This window comes from Cydia splendana, chromosome 9 (assembly GCF_910591565.1).
Source record: "Cydia splendana chromosome 9, ilCydSple1.2, whole genome shotgun sequence".
Classification (NCBI taxonomy): Eukaryota; Metazoa; Arthropoda; class Insecta; order Lepidoptera; family Tortricidae; genus Cydia; species Cydia splendana.
In genome coordinates, this window is record NC_085968.1 from 14763399 (window position 1) to 14782293 (window position 18895).

At 39.5% G+C, this 18895-nt stretch overlaps 2 protein-coding genes across 2 annotated transcripts; one reads left to right on the forward strand and one right to left on the reverse strand.

Moving 5' to 3' along the window:
- Window positions 1-1722: 1722 nt before the first annotated feature.
- Window positions 1723-14159, reverse strand: LOC134793617 (uncharacterized). Its single transcript, XM_063765241.1, has 9 exons — window positions 13956-14159; window positions 13587-13751; window positions 11997-12127; window positions 10260-10345; window positions 9597-9785; window positions 7609-7845; window positions 4417-4566; window positions 3470-3617; window positions 1723-3046 (listed from the first exon to the last, which is right to left on the reverse strand). Exons 1-9 carry the CDS (start codon window positions 14072-14074, stop codon window positions 2238-2240), a joined length of 2034 nt encoding a protein of 677 aa, XP_063621311.1. The 5' UTR covers window positions 14075-14159; the 3' UTR covers window positions 1723-2237.
- Window positions 14160-15587: 1428 nt separating this feature from the next.
- LOC134794011 (uncharacterized) lies at window positions 15588-16714 on the forward strand. The gene has a single exon (XM_063765717.1). It carries the CDS (start codon window positions 15652-15654, stop codon window positions 16663-16665), a length of 1014 nt encoding a protein of 337 aa, XP_063621787.1. The 5' UTR covers window positions 15588-15651; the 3' UTR covers window positions 16666-16714.
- The last annotated feature ends 2181 nt before the right edge of the window (window positions 16715-18895 follow it).

The following is an 18895-nucleotide window of genomic DNA, read 5'->3' on the forward strand; positions in this document are numbered from 1 at the left end:
TACTGGATTAAATTTCATTTCGTGCAATAGTGCTAGCGGTTGACCAAAATCAGCTGCAAATGGTGTTAAAGGTATGAAAATTGGCACGATTAATCTTTAGGCCATTTGAATCAATTTGCCCCCTATGATATTTTATATGTTTGCCCCGCAGCACCAAAAAAAAAACAAACTGAAAGGAGTTATGACGTGATCTTATTTTTGTATGGAAAAAAAAATTGTTCAAAAACCTATCGTGTGTGGTATTCAATGAAAGGGCATTTTGAGCCGGTTCTAAAAAAAATATATCACATTATCATATTTCCGTCACTTGCATTCCATTAAAATTAAAATAATTATCAAAACATACCAAGTTTGGGCTCCTCCAGATACGAAACCGTTGAATTATTTTTTGTAAAATATACCTCAAGTAATACCCAATATCCTCATATCTAAGCCCATATACACATATATACAAGCCCTGGTAAGGGCATTTATTTGTGTGATGATGATGATGAACACACAAATAAATGCCCTTACCAGGATTCGAACCTGGGACCTCCTGCTTCATAGGCAGGGTCACTATCGACTAGGCTAGGAGGCCGTTTCATTGATAGATTGATAGATCACAATTTGTGTTATAATAAAAAATAAAAATAAAATACTAAAACTAAATATTTTCGAAATTAATTTTTTGGGGTTAGATATGAGGATATTGGGTATTACTTGAGGTATATTTGACAAAAAATAATTCAACAGTTTCGTATCTGGGGGAGCCCAAACTTGGTATGTTTTAAAAATTATTTTAATTTTAATTGAATGCAAGTGATGGAAATATAATAATGTGATATATTTTTAGAACCGGCTCAAAATGCCCTTTCATTTAGCTGATTCCCGGATTTCAGGCTATACCGCTCCAGGCATAGTAGGATTTATCGAACACTTACGCGCTAATAGAATTTGAACTTTAGCATTCCGATTTAAGGTTCAAATTAGATTGGTCTTCCTGGAAATGTGACTTGTCTTTAAATTAATCATCAAAGCTGGATGAATCGTGCTCATGAAATTTGATGAGCTGGTTCAGCTGGTATCAAACTAAATTCAGGGGTCCATATTGGGTCGCATAATAATTGATTGTCCTAATGTAATGTTACGCATAACACTCATTTCGCATAATTGTTATTGTGCTGGAAATATTAACAACTCTGAAAAATTATAACACAAACCTAACCTAACCTACCCTGTTCTACACAACCTATGCAAAATATTTTCGAAAATACTTTCTGTTTCAGTTGGAAAAAAAATATGCGAAAAGAGATTTATGCGTAACATTACATTATGACAATTAATTATTATGCAATGAGATAGGATCGCTAAATTCAGACTTAGTTGCTTCAAAAACAAAGGCAAAGGTGATTGACCCTCGATTGACCGAATTATTTGGTCACGTATGTGTTCCTAACCTACTTTAAAAAAAAACTACTTTAATGAGATAAGTAGACTAACCTTCCTTACGGCATAATATCTCCATTACATTTCCCAGCATTTACAAGCTGTTTCACCACCATATGTGACCCGCGGCTCCAATATTTAATTTCAATATTCGAGTGCGAATAGTGCAAACCACACTGACCATAGGGGAATGGGGGGCCACCCGGTCAACCAAACCTCTCGCACAGCGGCAGTACTATAACTCTCGAATGATACATTTTAATAATATAGTAACATGCATAAGGAAGAAAAATGTAGATTTTTCACTAGTTTCAGTCTTTAAAACTTTATTAAATTTTTTACTTGACTCAAGTAAACAATCATCAAAACTACAAAATACAAATTTCATGCATAATTATTATCTGCTAACCCTCTCACTGCCTTCAACCTGACGGCCGAGTTCATATTGTATAGCCTGGCAATGAAAGCGTTACATTAACCTCACAAAATCAGACATAATCCAATAAAAACATTAATAATTATTCTACGTCAAAAAATATCTAGAATTCACGTAAACGCTTCAAAAATAAGTTTTCCTAAAAAGCTCCTTAGTCGTAATATTGGCACTACAGTGTTATCCAGAATTAGAAAGAGAAAACGAATACTTAAGTATTTTAATGAGATAATGCTTTCAATTCATTACATTTTTATCCCATTGGTTGAACGCTTTGTCATTTACTTATATTTTTATGCATATAAATATGCATAGCTCAAACAATAGTACAAATTTCGACTCTATAATTTTACTCTTTCTAATTCTAAATATTTCTTTAGCTGTTGAGAGTGTTAGGTTTGCTTTTGGAAGGGGTAGAAGAGAAGTTACAGGTGAAAGTCATGTCGTCTGGGAACAAGTCAGACATTGACATGACCTCACCTTTGTTTGAAGGTTGGTTCAGAAACCCGCTGAAGTTTCCAGTCATTATATTCTCTTTTTCTAACTTAGCCTCAGTGAACCGAAATCCTTTTGATTTCTCTGTGTAAAATTGAGTATTGTCTGAGGACGTCTCATCCTTGAACCCGCTGTCCACCCTCGCCCAGTGTACATTAGAGATCTCTTTCAACGCCGACGTATTAGTATTAGTAATAGTTAACTCTGAGGGTTTTATGGCACTTTCGTAGTAACTAGAAGCGTTCGTATAGAACGTGTTCTCATTAATTCCACTATCGAGTTTCTTAAAGCTAGAGGACGCGTCCGTCGCGTTCTTGGTGACGTCCGTGGCAGTGTAATCGAACTTAGTAATATTTTCAGTCAAAAACTTGAGATCAATGTTGTTGAAGTCTATCTTCTTGTCCTCCATGCTGAGGGCGTTATCTGAGGTATCTAAGCTATTATCTAGGGACATATCCATTGGAGTCATGCTCAATGGTGCCCGAATTTTGCTAATTTCATGTCGCCCACTGATCTCCGTTTTTCCTTTGATAGGCGTATTGTCCATAGTTTCCACGCAATACTTCTTGGTAGGCATTTTAGTGTTGCTGTGTTCCTTGTGAGAATCTTTGTCTAAATGGCTGACGCTGGTGTCTCCTACTAATGACCACGAATCGTGTCCGCTTGGTGAGGGGGTCGATTCACAATGCGCTGAAAATAATTCGAGGTGTCATAAACGCACGTAGCAAAGGATTCATTTCTTCTCAAAATATACTAAAACATGTTTTTAATCCAGTTCAGCAGTGTAATCTGATATTTTTTTAGCTTAGGAATATTACTGTGACACGAAAGTTTAATTTATTACAATAATCATCTATGCCCAGTACAGAACGAAATTTTATCTCTTAAATGTTGTATCCATGTGTCGTATGTACCATCAGCCGAAAAGTGCATGACGACTTTATCATTGAATTCATTCATAATTTCTTCATGCAATTTCGCAGCTCACTGTACCTTAGTTATACTACAAAATTTTATTATGACTGACAGTACAAGATACGAGTTATTTCCAAAGTCGTAAAAAAATATCGATTTTCACCACTAAACTATGCCAAGTTAAGTAAGCGTACATACCTTGCGAATGGTCATGCAGCGAGCCGTCCACACTCATGTTCATGCTGAAGTCGAGCTTCTGCACCGACCGACTCCGATGCAAGCTCGACAGACTCAAACTCCGCTTGCCCGCGAACGAGAATGAATGCTTCCTCCGCGGCGGCGAATCCTTTATAATCAACATTAATATTGTTCATCATCATCGTCATATCAGCCAGAGGACGTCCACTGCTGGACATAGGCCTCCCCCAAAGAGTGCCACAATGACTGGTCTTGCGCCACCCGCATCCAGCGGACTCCCGCGACCTTGACCAGGTCGTCAGTCCACCTTGTGGGGTATTGTTATTTGTGCAAAAAGCAAGAGGAATAGGTTCAGTTTGTTGCGGGTTCTGGTTTAAGGTGGTATTCCACCTGTGCAATGTCATTGCGTCTCACTCTCTCATTAAGCAAAATGTGAGACGCAATACACATTGGACAAAGAATTTGGATAGGTGGAATACCACCCTTAGCAAGCTAGATATTGTATACTCGCAATTTAAACTTCATTGATTGTATCGCATTTACAATTTTTCAACTCGGAGAAGTCGGAGCCGCAAAATAAAGATAATAAATACAGAATAAAAGAAGTGGTATTACACTTCGTTCTATACATATAATGATTTGGTAAAAAGTAGCCTTCTCACTGAGCGTAGTGAATAAAATGTGTTTTTAGTTACCCACTGTTTTCTCGCATAAAATGCGCTTGTTCGAGCTGTTCAAGTAAAAAATCTATCTGTTTTAAATGGACCGAGTGTAACGTTATAGCCTTAGGAAGAGTGCGCTGCGACAGTATCTCACAGCAAGAGAAATTACCCGCCTTTTTTAAACTGTATTAATTAGAAACAGAAGGGTAGTCAATATCTCTTGTGAGAAATGTCACAGTGCACTCGTGCTAAGGCTGCTGAAGTAGAAAATGTTAGTAAACTGACCTTTAACGAAGCGCTACGTTTTAAGCTGATGTTGGGCGTGGACTTGCAGTAGCATTGGCGTTTTTTGCCGCTGTCAGGGTCCGAGTCGGAGGCGATGCAGTCTAGACATGTCGCCATGGCCTCGGATTCGGGCGAAGTGAAATTATTTTTCTGTAAAATACAAAAGCGATGAAAATAAAATTTATGATATACGGTAGGTATCTGTAAAAAACACCAAAGATCATAAACGGATTGGTTCGCCCAAAATTGTACATCCAGATCTGTGAATGCGCAAGTAACGTGCGAATCGTTATTCGTTATTTACATTCCATAATTACTATTTACTGTGATTGCAAAACTAACTAGATATTAAGCAATAGATAATATGTTTTGTAAGGGAATTTAAAATATCATCTGTATATACCATGGCATGCAATAAATAAATGAAATGAAATCGCGAACAATTTGTCAAAATATCACCAAATGCCTCGGTCACGAAACGCACGCTCGACGTTGCCGCCGACGCGGCTCCGTTCATTGGATGTAGAAGTATGTTCCGTAACCGAAGAGATAAGGGTGCAAGCTGAGTGTACGCTCGAGTGGGACGTTATATTGACACAAATGCAAACATATGCGACCGTCCTCTGTGTACGCTGCTTGTTTATCTTGGAAGCTCGATGCCACGCTAAACCCGCCGCTGGACGTTCGTGGGACTGTACAGTACACTAATTGCTACCTACCGTATAAGGGTCTCCCCAGATATATCGAATCCGGGCGAGGCGTTAGACAGGGTTGCATACTATACCCGCAATTATTTAACTTGGTCGGCGAACACATAATGCGCAGAGTGCTGGAAAGTTGGCAGGGTGGTATCCGTGTTGGTGGTCACCTAATCAGTAACTTGCGATTCGCCGATGACACGACCATAATAGGCGCCAATGAGACAGAACTCGCCACATTTCTGAACAGGGTCGAATTATTCAGTGCGCAATACGGCCTCCATATCAACCGGAAGAAGACAAAGCTGATGTTCATCGACAGAGCTGGGCAGATGCAGAGGACGGGGGAACTGCGTGACCTGGACTTGGTGGAAGACTTTGTCTACTTGGGCTCGCAGATATCCAGTAACGGAGATTGCATGAAGGAGGTCATAAGAAGATCACAAATCGCAAAAGCAGCAGTGAAGCGCTTGGAGAAGATTTGGAGAAACAGGAATATATACCGCCACACGAAAGTCCGACTTATGCGCACCCTTATCTTCTCCATATTCCTCTACGCCTCTGAGACATGGGTATGGAAGCCACGTGTGAGAGCAAAAATAGACGCATTCGAGATGTGGTGCTGGCGCAAAATGTTGGGCATATCCTGGACGCAACGCCGCACCAACGCGTCTATTCTCGAAGAGCTACATATTACCACCCGGCTTTCAACTACATGCTTCCAGAGAATGTTGACCTTCTTTGGCCATGTGGCCCGCCAAGACCCGTCCAGCTTTGAAAAGCTCGTTCTGGTTGGGTGCGTCGAAGGGAGAAGGAGTAGAGGCAGGGCTCCAACTCGGTGGTCTGATGCCATACGCGACGCTACGGGCGTCAACATCCAGGGGTCAATACAGCTGGCCCAAGACAGGGGGGTTTGGAGAGCGGTGGTGAAGAACTGCACTCCTGATGGTCACGACCCTCAGCCTTGAGGAACCGACTAAGAAGAAGAAGATATATCGACGCGCATTCGGCAAAAGCCGATAGGAAAAAGCTTTATGTAATATGTAATATAAGAGCGAAGAAGTCGTCGTTTTGCTCGGCTCGCATCGGCCGGCGCCTGCCGACGCGTCGACGGCTTTTTCGCTCTTATTGCGCGGACATAAAGCTTTTTCCTATCGGCTTTTGCCGAATGCGCGTCGATATATCTGGGGAGACCCTAATGCGCGAGCAATTCGCATTAGCCAAATCTGCACGAAATAATTGGATAGTTATCACAATGTAGCCGTTTTAGTGGGCTCTTCAACTGATCAAATAACAATTCAAGTCAAACAACTCAAATTAGTACAGAAGACAAGAAAAGCACATACAGGCACGTAGTAAACTTAATATAGTCTGTCAAGCCATTTCCGTCAATAAAAAAAGCAGCAAATTCAAAAAATGTACGTGCGAAGGGTAATTGTCCCATAGAAAATATGAATTTCGCGCCTTTTTCAACTGACATAGTTGTTTGACCGGATATACTTACCTCTTCATTGCTAGAAGTGACTATTGACCGGTGATATAGAAGCCGACGCAAACGAGGATGTTGACGACTGTTGGTCGAGCCTCTTCGGTGGGGTGTTGAACTGAATAGGGCTTAAACAGTGGTCTCCAAAGTCTACCACGTCGAGGATCTTGTTGCGTAGCTTGTAGTGCGATGGACCCTTTCTTAGAGGCATGCGTGGGCTATTCAACTGATCAACAAGGCACATACAGGTGTCTTAAAATTTACCTCTTCATCGCTAGAAGTGACTTTATTGACCGGTGATATAGAAGCCGACGCAAACGAGGATGTTGACGACTGTTGGTCGAGCCTCTTCGGTGGAGTGTTGAACTGTATAGGGCTTAAACAGTGGTCTCCAAAGTCTACCACGTCGAGGATCTTGTTGCGTAGCTTGTAGTGCGATGGACCCTTTCTTAGAGGCATGCGTGGGCTATTCAACTGATCAACAAGGCACATACAGGTGTCTTAAAATTTACCTCTTCATCGCTAGAAGTGACTTTATTGACCGGTGATATAGAAGCCGACGCAAACGAGGATGTTGACGACTGTTGGTCGAGCCTCTTCGGTGGGGTGTTGAACTGAATAGGGCTTAAACAGTGGTCTCCAAAGTCTACCACGTCGAGGATCTTGTTGCGTAGCTTGTAGTGCGATGGACCCTTTCTTAGAGGCATGCGTGGGCTATTCAACTGATCAACAAGGCACATACAGGTGTCTTAAAATTTACCTCTTCATCGCTAGAAGTGACTTTATTGACCGGTGATATAGAAGCCGACGCAAACGAGGATGTTGACGACTGTTGGTCGAGCCTCTTCGGTGGGGTGTTGAACTGAATAGGGCTTAAACAGTGGTCTCCAAAGTCTACCACGTCGAGGATCTTGTTGCGTAGCTTGTAGTGCGATGGACCCTTTCTTAGAGGCATGCGTGGGCTATTCAACTGATCAACAAGGCACATACAGGTGTCTTAAAATTTACCTCTTCATCGCTAGAAGTGACTTTATTGACCGGTGATATAGAAGCCGACGCAAACGAGGATGTTGACGACTGTTGGTCGAGCCTCTTCGGTGGAGTGTTGAACTGTATAGGGCTCAAACAGTGGTCTCCAAAGTCTACCACGTCGAGGATCTTGTTGCGTAGCTTGCAGTGCGATGGACCCTTTCTTAGAGGCGTGCCGAATGTTCGCTTCATGCCTTTCTTTACGAAATCGTTGTACTGAAAAGAGAAAGAAATAACATTTTTATACTGTTTAAGAAATTAAGTGTGTAGGATTCAGTCTTTTTAGGTTTCCGTACCCAAAGGGTAAAAACGGGACCCTATTACTAAGACGCCACTGTCCGTCTGTCTGACACCAGGCTGTATCTCATGAACCGTAATAGAAGTAATAGAAGACAGTTGAAATTTTCACAGATGATGTTTCTGTTGCCGCTATAACAATAAATACTAAAAAGTACGGAACCCTCGGTGGGCCAGTCCGACTCGTGGTGACAGACAGACGAACGGTGGAGTCTTAGTAACAGGGTCCCGTTTCTACCCTTTGGTTACGGAACCCTAAATATTACCTAAACCCACACAATCACATGTAACTCATGGTATTACGGTAGGTAATTAAAGATGTTGATTTAAAACAGCAGTTTTATTATTTACGTAACAGATTGTGAGTTATGGCATGCCTTGTCTGGTTGCTGGTTGATTATTGTTTTGATTTACACGTGTTTTATACCCATAAATTATAAATCACATGACACACGGTGGTTTGTACCTAATAGCTTATTATAACTACATACTGTTTTAATTTTATAATTTTCGACGTATTGTTTGTTAAAATACTCTCATCGTTATCAGAAGCATGCCAGCTGTCACATAGTTACCTATCCCGTTATTTTTACGGAATGACTGCAATGTGACAGCTGACATACACCTCCAAACTACATGAGCATACATGAGCCTGTCTACGCAACGATGAGACAGCTACGATACCAAACATTACGCAGCTTCAGCAGGGGCATATTTACCCTAGGGCCATCCGGGCCATGACCCGGGGCGCCAATCCACTAAGCGCGTCTTGCACCATTCCACTAACCCGGGGTTAACCGGTTAAGCCTAGAGTTGCCATGGTTACCATTACAAATTGACACGGGGTTAACGGTTTAACCGGCTAACCCCGGGTTAGTGGGATGGTGCAAGTGGTCCTAAGGGCGGCAAACGCCGCCCCTGGCGGAATGCATTTTGTTTTTCTTCCTTGACTTCTGGGGCGGCAAAACTTATTGGCCCGGGGCGCCAAATTTCAAAATACATCCCTGAGCTTTCGGCCTTAAGGCTGAAGCCGCGTACGTCAGTTGATGCCTAATATCGATTAGCCTTCGTGCATTCCGACCAAAGTTCACGCGCTGCACATGACAGGCGTAGCGTTCAAGGGGTTGATAAAGAAAACCGCTACAATAATTTCGATCACCCGCTACAGCTCTAGCACAGACGGAGGCAGCAACGTGGTTCTCGTCCGTCTGTCATTTTCTCTCTCGCTCTCTCTTTCTCTAGAACAGCACCCTCTCACTCACCAAGTCCGGGCTGAACGTGACCGGGTCGTGCGCCTCGAATTTCGACGGTGGCCTCGCGTCATGTTGTTCATCATGTTTGTACCTTACTGCTGCGTGACCAGTTTCTATATCCCTCTAACACTAGCCATCTCACTCACCAAGTCAGGCCTGAACGTGACCGGGTCGTGCTCGGAGCATCGAAGTTAGACGGCGGCCGAGCGTCATGATGCTCACGCACTCGCTCTGTGCCGCCAGTGAGACAAGTTTCCTTCTCCCTCTAAAACTAGCCATCTCACCAAGTCATGGCTGAACGTGACCGGGTCGACGGCGGCCAAGCGCCATGAGTCATGATGCTCGTCATCCGTTTGTTCCGAATCGCACTCGCTATGTGGCGCTAGTGAGACAAGTTTTCTTCTCCCTCTCACTCACCAAGTCCGGGCTGAACGTGACCGGGTCGTGCGCCTCGAAGCTCGACGGCGGCCTCGCGTCGTGATGCTCGTCATCCGTTTGCTCCGAATCGCACTCGCTATGGTGCTCGGTGTCGCTGTGCTCGAAGAACAACTTGCGACGTAGCGAGCCGTTTGCAGTGATTTCGTACTCGCCGAACATGTCTTGGCCCTGTAATATCGAGATGGGAACTGAGGGCCTAGCGAAGACAAACGTTTATAGAAAAAACAAATCGAAATTGTACTATTATGGAATTGAAATAAAGGCGCGAAATAATCCACTGTTTTCTGATACTAAACTTAAACTTGGTGCATGGGCAAGAAAAAAAAAAGGTATTATCTGCTTACAAAATAATTTAACAGGTTAAAATCTTTACAAGAGACCCTTGCAAAGATTTCATTTACTTAATAAATTTAAGGGAACATAGTAAAGTTCAAAACCTTAGTTAGTGATGCACAGATGTACCTAGTGCATAATTATTTTCCATCGTATTTTCACGGAAACATACGATCGTGTTATGCTATTTCAGTCAGTCTCGGTACAAAAAGTACTAAGGTTGACTGAAGTAGCATGACAAATACGAACGTTTCCGAGAAAATGCGATGGAAAACAAAAACAATTATGCACTATATCTGTATATATTACCTGATCAAATGTGAAGTATGGAGCTAACATTTTCTCTAACTCTGGAGGTAGTTCCGGAGGTAAACTGAGGGTGGTCTGAGCTGAAACTGGTAAAGCAAGTGATAGTTTTTTCATTGCAGTAAACAAATTAATTATTGCATTGCTGTAAACAGGCCTTCCTTCAGTTCCTTCCATATTAATGAAGGGCGCCTTTAATCTGCATCGCTGTACATAGAATATATTCTCTTGGATTTATGTCGGTTTCCAGGAAACCGTTTCCTCACAATATTAGCTTACTAGCGACCTGCCCCGGCTTCGCACGGGTTACACAAAACCAAACAAATTGTATACCTAAACCTTCCTCAATAATCACTCTATTGATAGGTGAAAACAGCATGAAAATCCGTTCAGTAGTAGTTTATCGCAAACATACATACACACAAACAGACAGTTGCGGCCTGGGGACTTTCAAATCAATACATATAAGAGAACGGGACGACACTACAGTGTTGCCACTTTTTAATTTCTACTCTTTTTTGCCAGGCTGTACATATGGGTTCAGATGTATACTAAAAACCCCAGAGGTCACTAAAATAATGTAAGAGACAGACTTTAGTTAGATGGTAGCCATCCAGGACTGTTTGACTACCGAATGAAAAAAAAAAAGATGCACACATTTTTTATAAATTTTATAATGTAACTATCCCAGAGAGGAAACGGGCCTGATATAGTTAAATTATGTTTTATCCTTTTCTTACAAATACATAAGTCAAGATGACAGATAAAGATAAACGATGCATAGCTAGTTTAGGCCAGTAACGCGTTTATCAATAACGCCATTATAAAGTATAAAACTGCCTCCTAGCCTAGTGCCTAGTCAGTTGTCCCTGCCTATGAAGGAGGCGGTCCCGGGTTTGAATCCGGCAAAGGCATTTAGGGAGTAAAGGCATTTATTTGTGAGTTTATCATATTTCTTCCTGAATTATGGACGTTATTGTTAGTGTACGGACAAGTGGTGGCATTTTGAACAGAGCGGGAAATGGAGTTGCCTAGGTGCATTTTATGATTGATGAATAACGATTAAATGATTTTTCGAAAACATATTTATTACACTTTTTAATTCTTATTCAAGTAGTGCCAAAGTGTATTTATTTATTTATTCAAGTATCTGCTGCAATGTTTACCTAATTGTGCTAACACAATTATTTCACATGGTATACAGTACACGCTATTGTTATCGTTATATACAAGATTATCGTATGGTTCAATCCACTTCAAAATTGACGATTCTGGTGGGTCATTCATATTGTTTCATTTACATTTCTGCTGTCGTGCTGTTTTCAATTATTAGCCTAGCGTATTACAACAACAAATATAGCAAACAGTTGTCTAAATCAACAACATCAAATTATTTTGTCGTATCTACAGCTTATAAATTTTTTGGCAAGTAATTAATTAAGGTTGTTGTATATGGTTAAATAGTATATTGATTGAATGTGAGAGAGCAAGAGAAATAGATTTTATAAGTAAAGTAAATATCATATAAAATTTGAATTTATTCATTCAATCATAAAAAGTTAGTAGATAATAACGACTCCACTTCCCGCTCTGTTCAAAATGCCACCACTTGTCCGTACACTAGTTATTGTATTTTCACGATTTCGTCGTACATGCGGCCCACACCAATTTTGGTGTCTAGCCATAGTAGTTGCATTTATTTAATCATTTTATTTTAATGTGGAATAATGACCTACTTACCATCTTTCATAACCACAGTGCTGTCTTTGAAACTTTCAATCAGCTTCTCACTTTTAGCAGGAACCATAAGCAACGGTTTCTTCTTTGAGGACTCCATCGGACTTGGCATCACCATTTCTTGTGAAAAAAATCTGAAAATGGAAGAAAATATTTAACCAGAACACCTTTCCTCTTCTTAACTTCCTTCATTAGGCTGTCTTGCCACTGAAGTGGCCTTTCCACATCTCTTCTTCGCTCTGCTGGATTACACAAAGCTATTGGTTGATTCCCGCATGTTTCCTCTCTTCGCCACCTTAGTGGAAAGGCAGCTTTAGTCGTTAGTAACCTTTCAGTAATACAGGACCATTCTACAATTTCTTCATGCCAGTGACCACTAACTGTTTTGAAGTTAATATCTTTGATGACAAAAGAAAACAAGGAGCTATTCTATTTATAAATTGACAAACCATTTAAGATGATTCCGGGGATCACCTGTGGCCAGTGGGCCATCAGTTAAGAACCACTCTACTACAACCCGCTTAGCTGTGCCGTGACAGTATCTCACCCGCAGGATAGACTACCCATCCCCCTTTAGTTAATACTGTTAGAAAAAGCCAGGTAGTCTACCTCGCGGGTGAGACACTGTTGTGGCGCTCCTGTTCTAAGACTACAGTGTAGGTGTACAGACAAAGTACTACAAAGAGGTAAAGGAGCTTGTATGGAGAAGAATTAAATGAAAAATGAAGAGAAGAAAAAGGATGAACTCAAACTCACAGCGGGTATGAACTAGAGAAGAGTGGCCCACGATAGACCCGAATGGAAAGAGCTGGAGGAGGCCTTTGCCAAGCGGCACACTGAGCTAAGAGACATACTCTAACTCAGAATAAAAAGGCTTAATAGATAGATGGCACTGGAGGAGGCTAGGGATTCATTATTAAAATCGTATTATAAGTTTTAGTTTTATTTTCTAATTTTAATGTAAACATTTTATAATGAATAAAGGGCATTTTTTATTTTATTAGATAGATGGAGAAGAAATTACTGGAACTGCACTGACAAGATATTCCCTCTTAAATCTGAATAGAGTGTATAACTACAATCAGTCAATCAGTGTTAGCAAAAAATTATGTGCTTGTCCCTTTTTTAAAGGCTGGTATGTAGGAAAACATACCCAAAAGTAGGCTAGCCTTGTGGTGGGTGTTATTAAAGGTTTCAGAGGAGTAACCAACTTTAGGGCTTTAGGTATAATTCTACCTGCCTGTTTTCAGTGACAATGTTTGACCTTAGCCCCAGAACACAGACATACTCATAAATCTCTGGAAGGTAATATTATAAATAAATATATTTTTATGAGTCTAATTAAGTACCCCACTCCTGGGCAAAGACCTCCTGTTTCCTCCACTTGACCCTGTAGTTTGTATTTTCCCACCAATAAATAGGGTAGAATGTGTCCAAGTTGTCCCGCCATAAATATTATTGTCATAAAATTTAAAAAAATAGAAAAAAATCTATATTTTTTAATTTTATTCACACCTTATTGACAACTCCTTGGTCTATAAATATCTTAAGAGGAATTTGAACACCAAAGACCACATGAAATACAGTACTCACATTTCTGTAGCCTCCTCAGCTATTTGATCTAAATTGGGGTCTGGTGATGGCTCGAACTGACTGCTGCATGCCACTATGTCCGTCGGCTGTAACGTACATGCCTGGTCTATGTCCCAACGAAACGACCCCCGCCGTTCCTTCTTGTAAATTTTGCACATTGAAGGACTGTAAAAAATATTTCATATCTTTCCTGAATATTTACCATAACGATGTCTACTGCTAGCGAACATGCAGCATATAAAATAAGCAAAAGTAAACGTTAGCTTGAGTCTGTGCGGAAAGAGAAGAGTCGTGGAATGTATCTTCTCTTTCCGAACAGACTACGCAGTTTACTTCGAAGATTTTTTATAACATTACTGGATCACCCACCTGCATATTGGCTTGTGTAATTTATCAATCAGCACTCTATCAAAGGGATTTCGCACTTTTTTATAGGTTGGCGGAGTAGATACAGAATTATTTGGTGGGCTAACATTTTTGTCGTTCATTTCGAAATTAACGTTACTTTTGGTTTTGGCATGAGCATGAATGAGCACAATGACCCCAACGACATGTCAACCAAAATGCAGGACCACAGATTGTAGCTGGTGCTGTACTTTTAAAAAGCTCAATACCGTCCCGTTCCGTAGCCCGACGAAAGCGCCACCTATCAACCACTTATTTGATGATGTTCGAATACTATGTCATATTCACTTGTTGGTTTGTAAGAATTAACAGCCAACATGATTTACATGACGCTTGTCTTTTTACGTTTCTATTATGCTGCTAAGGGTGGTATCCCATCTTTCCAATTTGTATTTTGTCTCACATTGTGCTTAATGGAGTGGGTGAGAAGCAATTATAATTATTGGACCAAGATATTGGACAGATGGAATACCACCCTAAAGGCTCATTTAGACGATGCGAGAACTCGCATGCGAGTTTTGATCGGTTGGTTGAATTGTACGTAACCAACAGTCCGCAATGTAGCTAAAATCGCATGCGAGTTCACGTGCCGTCTAAATCAACCTTAGGCATATGTGCATGTTAACAATCCGTACTTGTTATACAGTCACATCTGTTACGGAACTGTAAAAAAATCACTTATTTCAGGCAACGATGCCGCTTCGAGAGATTTCATATGCATGTCACACCATTTTTCCCAATCCGTTAACCATTCATCACGTTGTAGTATAAGCGACAAACTCGTTGTACCAAACGTGGCGAACATGTCATAGCACATGGATTCAATATGCGTCTTCACTGATAGATATTCCCACATTATCATATAAGCTCACATTTATAGACGGGTCTAACGTGAATTTTATTCAATTACCTTGATTTACCGACGTTTCGACACAGGTTTCACTGGTCGTGGTCGCGGCTGACAAAATAAAATATTATATCATATAAGCTGTTCAGAAATATAATAAAAAAAAACACTGCCGCATACAGACAATAATCCGTTGGACCTTCATGATGTTTCTAACGACTTTTTACTACGTGATCATTGACGTGTTTTGTGGTAAACCTTACAATTGCTTTGTATTCTTACGCACGTTGTAGTGAAGTGGATGGGCCAACGGGCCAATAAGAAAAATAAAACACTACACCAAAATGCTTTTCTAGCGCCATGAATGCTGAAATTTTAGGTTTAAGAAAATGTACGACAATGTAATCTATAAAGTTGTAGCATCTAGCATTATCTGTGGTTTAGACAGCTACGTCGTTTACAAAGTATGGCATTGATTTCTACTGTGACGCTAGATAAAATTGATTGATGCATTTCTGCATAAAATGATGACAATAAAATAATATTTCTACATTTTCTTATAAACTACGTAAGTACACATAAATATTATTTCTTTATTAATTTTATTATATATCGAAATTAAATCTTTATCTCTGTGATTTAAAAACCAGTATCTACTTCTATAAACTCAAGTATTCCGTTGTTTTTGAAAGTTTTGACAGCAAGTTATCTCTCAGGTAAATGTCAATTTTAATTTTAAAAACAATGTGTTATCAGAAACAATAATTACTTAGTTACAATAAGAATAAGGCACATAGAAGAAATCGATTACAGATGGATTCTCAAAATTTGGACGTAAGTTATGAACCAATGGACATGGATTTGAGCTCCAATTCCATCAAGAATATGGACGATACACATTGTGAACTTGAAGAACGAAAAACGGTTTCACGATCGTCTTCTCCTATAATCTTTATTACAAATTTGATTAAACAAGAACCTATTATAGAAAAAAATATCACTCCAGTTTCTGGCAGTCAAGCAAAAGGCTTCCAAAATGTTAAGAAGTACCATATCATAATGCAGCCTAAAAAAACAGTAGCATCGTGCCTTTTGGTAAAACTCTCAGTGTTATTTGTACTCTTCGCATGTGCGTTTGTTTATCAAGTGAATACGTTCACATGTTGTGAAGGATTAGATGTAACTAAAATGAAAGACACACTTAGTAGAAAATTGTACGGGCAAAAGAGGGCTATTGAGTTACTATCTAGAGCATTGGATGTTCAAGCAAGTACCAAGATATTATTTCTATATGGTGGCACAGGAGTTGGAAAGACATATGCTACCACTCTAATGTTTGAGGAAGTGTGGAATTTGACAAATGTTTATCACTACTTAATGCCTAGTTTCATGGAGATATTTCCAGAGGATTTGTTATTGGGTATGTCCTTTTGCGAGTCCTCCATAGTGATTGTTGATGACTTATCACGGAATGACTTCCATATCAAGGACCACATTAAAAATGTGATTGAAAAGAGTGAATATTTGAAGAAGAATATAACAGTTATTCTGATCTACAATTACGATAACATTGAAAAGAATTTTATGAAATATTCAAACGCAGCTTTCTTTGACTTTGAGCTGAGAGAGGCTTTTAGTGACCTAGATGCTTATAAAGAATTTATTAAATTTGAGCCACTTACTGCGGAGCATTTGAAATTATGCATAAAGGATGAATTGGGTTATAACAATGTGGCCAATATGGAGCAGATAGTGAAGAATTTTAATGTTACCCTGGACGGCTGTAAAGGTGTTCACACTAAAATGAAACTTTTTAATGTTTTGTGATATTAGGTATGTTTTAATTTTGATTTTAATTTGTAGCTAGAGGCTTGTAGTTATGTTGATTATAAAATTATGAAATTATACAAACCTTAAATGAATTATTTTGTACACTGCCCATTCCTATCTGTCTCGGCTAACAGATGCTTATGGTCAACAGAAGGGTATTAGGTATACAGGGTGATACATTCATTGTACAGTCACTTGCAATAATATGTTACACAGAGGGCCTCAAAAATGTGTGACACACTCTTATTGCGTTACAAATAGGATTGTGTCAGATATTTTTGTGGCCTTCGTTGTGTAACATTATTGCTGGTGACTGTACCCATTGAGGGGAACTTCAACTGCCTTATAGCACCATTTTGGTTGCAGATAATATTTGCAACCAAAATTGTTATTATGGAAAAATATATTATATTTTTTCCATAATAATGTTATAAAATAAGAAATAAAAAGCTGATATGACGAATGATGATGATATGTGCCATTTTCAACCAAAAGGGTACTTATTGTTGGCTGTCAATACTTTGCTATTTCCATAAAGCTTCAATTTAAAATCATCCTTATTGACAACCTACAATGTGGTACCACCTTTTAGTTGAAAATGTCACATAATATTCGCTTAATACCTTAATACCTTGCTTACCAATCCATGCATAAATTCCCATTTACCAATTGTCATAAAAAGTTAAGAAATCTTCCGTCATACAGTCAGCAACAAAAACAGCGGATCAGACTACACATCAAAAGTAGGTTTCCACCGTTCACTAGTAACTTAACACAAAGGGATATATATGTCGCAGTACGATAGATAAAGCCGTTATATAGCTATAACCCTAGGGATATAATTATATTTCGTAACATAGTTATACGAAAGCGATTCATTACTATCTTACTAGGAATATAACTATAATACATCTTTAGTTTAGTGAAATAATTGTAGGTAGGAGTGCGGCGGTGCGGCGGAGGTATAGTTATATCCCTAGGGATATAGTTATATGCCGTATAATACGGTATTTGACTAAACTAATGTCGTTATATGGTTATAAATCTGCCAGGGAATCAAAGAAATCAGTAAGTATATTTACCCCCCGCCGCCGACTCCGCCGCACCCCCGCACTACACTGCTACAATTATAATACTGAACATAATCCAGTAATATAACTATATTACTAAACTAGAAACGTATTATAGTTATATTCCTAGTAAGATATTACTATCTTACTAGGAATATGATTATAATACGTACTATACGGCATATAACTATATCCTTAGGGATATAACTAGACCTCCGCCGCACCGCCGCACTCCTACCTACAATTTACTATCTTACTAGGAATATGATTATAATACGTACTATACGGCATATAACTATATCCCTAGGGATATAACTATACCTCCGCCGCACCGCCGCACTCCTACCTACAATTATTTCACTAAACTTAATCCAGTAATATAACTATATCACTAAACTAAAGACGTATTATAGTTATATTCCTAGTAAGATTACTAGTTACTTTAGTTTAGTGATACCTATAGTTAAAATGTTTTACATATAGAGATATATATCTCGCAGTACGATAGATAAAGCCGTTATATATCGCTTTCGTATAACTATGTTACGACATATAATTATATCCCTAGGGTTATAACTATATAACGGCTTTATCTATCGTACTGCGACATATATATCTCTATATGTAAAACATTTAGACTGTAACATACTGTACATATGAATGTGGACTGTAGAGATATAATACTTTTTAGGGTTCCGTACCCAAAGGGTAAAACGGGACCCTATTACTAAGACTTCGCTGTCCGTCCGTCCGTCCGTCCGTCTGTCTGTCACCAGGCTGTATCTCACGAACCGTGATAGCTAGACAGTTGAATTTTCACAGATGATGTATTTCTGTTGCCGCTATAACAACAAATACTAAAAACAGAATAAAATAAAGATTTAAATTGGGCTCCCATACAACAAACGTGATTTTTGACCAAAGTTAAGCAACGTCGGGAGTGGTCAGTACTTGGATGGGTGACCGTTTTTTTTCTTGCTTTATTTCTCGTTTTTTTTTGCATTATGGTACGGAACCCTTCGTGCGCGAGTCCGACTCGCACTTGCCCGGTTTTTTGGAAAATTAATCCAGTGTGGCAGATACTTTTGGTGTGTTGTTTCTTCGACTACGAGTACTACCTGTACTGCTGTGCTGCTGACTGTACTATCTCCAAACCA